Below are 2,500 nucleotides of genomic sequence, written 5' to 3'. Positions count from 1 at the left end.
TAGAGAGAATTGGTGCAGAAATGATTTTCAGCAGAATGGACAGTGATAAGTCCAGGGGCCACAACTTGAGAGTGAAGAAGAGCAGACAGAGTTGGGATGACATTAAGGCAGGGATCTTTCTCCCAGATGGTTATATGGTCCCTGGAGCAGGATGGCAGCTGAAACGGTGGAAGGGTTTAAACTGGAGTTGGGTAAGTACTTGGAAGCATTAAGGATGGAGTGATACATGGATATTATCTTTGGATATTAGCAGAAATGCATGGGCAGGATGGCCTTCTCAAGTGTCAGACATCCTTCTATGTCAAAATGAGTTTTATTATGACTAACTGCACAGTGCTGACTAAATTGCGCATTTACTTGTGTATTAATATTTCGGTAATCATTTGACATTAGTCTGAAAGAGAGCATTTTTTGGAGCCTGACAAACTGTTTTCCATAGACCACCAGAATTACTTTGGTGTAGACGAGGGCTTGGGACCATTGGCGTTGAGCATTTGCCGGGAGAAAGTGGAGGAGAGTGGTGATGCTGGGCCCGAGTACAGCTACCGGCTTATTGTTCGCACCAGGGAGGTGAGCAGCATAAAAACGGACTACCCTTGTGAGGTTTGAAGAGTGCTTGAGGGTGTCCTGTTACTTATTCTTTCTACATACGAATGGAATATGATAATTCTCTCTCTTTTTTTATTTTATTTTCATAACGAACAAATTTATCGTTTCTTATATTCTTGAGTCACATTGGATACATTTTACTTGCTTTATATGACCTTTCTTTGTGATGCATTGATTTGACAGTTAATAGTTTATTCGACAGCTGTAGATTAGCAGCAACCCTTCTGAGGATTAATGCATTGCCTTTGGGTCATTCTTTTATTACCTCTGCCACCGAAGGTGAAGGAGGTTATGTTTTCACCCCTTTCTATCTGTCTGTCTCCGTCTGTTTGTCTGTCTGTTTGTGTACAGGATATCTCAAAAAGTTGTGGACGGATCCGGATGAAATTTTGTGGACAGGTTCGGTGTGTGACAAGGACGAACTGATTAGATTTTAGTGAAGATCTGGATCCGGATCCGACTACGAGGATTTAAAAAATGATTCTTCACCATTGAGAGATCGGGCCAAAAACGACATCGTACTGTTTATCATGATATTTACCTTTGCATTCTGTGAAAGGTTATGTTTTGGTCGCTGTGTATTTATTTATTTGTGAATATGTGTGTTTGTGTTATTCGCATAACTCAGAAAGTATAAAACCGAATTGCATGAAATTTGGTGGGATGATTCGTGAGTATCCAAGGACGATTTGATTAGATTTTGAGAGCGATCGGGTCAAAGGTCAAGGTCATGAAAAGGTCAAAAACACTCTTTTGAGCATAACTTCCTTCATAATACAGCTTTCGACATGCAACCACCGCCATATTGTTCCATGACGAGATACATTTCGGATATGTAGTGTCGGATTTGAGGTAACGTCATCGGAAGTGCGTCTAAATGACGTCACAAGATGACGTAAATTTTCGATCTCATCAGTTTTGATCATACCGTTTTGTAGGACTTACCTTAAGGACGTCACACACCAAATTTGACTTCGATCAGACTGACCGTTATGACGTCATTGACATTTGAACATGATGTTTTTCAATTGCGGCTAAAATGTCCTGATATTTTACATTCAAATATCTATATAATTTATCGAGCAAAGTCTCCCGAATCCAGGCATTAGGGGATCAGTACCAAAATATCTGTTTATTGATGTACAGGTTTTGCCAATTAACTCTGTAGTCAAGGTCAAGGTCACACTCAAGGTCAAAATATACTTGTAGGCATAGCTTCAGATCTAATAGAGCTATTGACATGAAACCAACGTTAAAACGTTCAGTGAACTACGAGCTTTCAGAATGGTAGTCCCCGATTGGACGTGACGTCCCCGGAAGTGCGTCAAAATGACGTCAAAAGATGACGTCAAAAGATGACGTCATTTTTCAACTTTTTAATTTTTCAGTGTTTATCATTCCATTTTGTTGGACTGCCTTCAAGGAGGTTACACACCAAATTTGACGTCAATCGGACTGACGGTTGTGACGTCATGGACGTTTTAAAATGACGTTTTGCAAATGTGCCCGGAAAAAGTTGCGGCGGCGAATGTATGCGCTCTACCGAGTGCCCGTTCTAGTTCAAAAATGTATTGGGCTCGATTTGTTTTCGTGGATCAGGCATTACGTAGCTGAGGAATGCGCTCTACTGAGTGTCCTTCCAGTTACCCCTGTCATCAAAGGTGGATGGAGGTTATGTTTTCACCCGTCTGTTACTTTCAAAATCGAAGATTTTTCAAGTATATTGGTTTGTCGATTTTGTTATCATGTCTGTCTGTTTGTCTGTCTGCTTGTCACCTTCAGGTCACAATTTTAAACCGATCTTCATGAAACTTCACCACATAATAGAGTTTGTCATAAGGAAGAAGCCTATTGTTTTTGAGGTCAAAAGGTCAACAACTAAGGTGGTATT

General features: G+C 40.4%; 1 protein-coding gene across 3 annotated transcripts in view; it reads left to right on the top strand.

Annotated features, from left to right (window-relative positions):
* LOC147032475 (signal-induced proliferation-associated 1-like protein 1) overlaps positions 1-2,500 on the top strand; it is a 322,965-nt gene that overhangs the window by 179,997 nt on the left and 140,468 nt on the right. For all 3 annotated transcript variants that reach the window (XM_085870130.1, XM_085870128.1, XM_085870129.1), the window contains one exon: positions 440-570. In XM_085870130.1, the coding sequence (XP_085726256.1) occupies positions 440-570 (131 nt within the window). The remainder of the gene's footprint in view (positions 1-439; positions 571-2,500) is intronic.

This window comes from Eptatretus burgeri, chromosome 2 (assembly GCF_056783735.1).
Source record: "Eptatretus burgeri isolate ZD-2024b chromosome 2, Ebu_testis_v1, whole genome shotgun sequence".
Classification (NCBI taxonomy): domain Eukaryota; kingdom Metazoa; phylum Chordata; class Myxini; order Myxiniformes; family Myxinidae; genus Eptatretus; species Eptatretus burgeri.
This window is presented reverse-complemented; position numbering and strand designations above follow the sequence as displayed.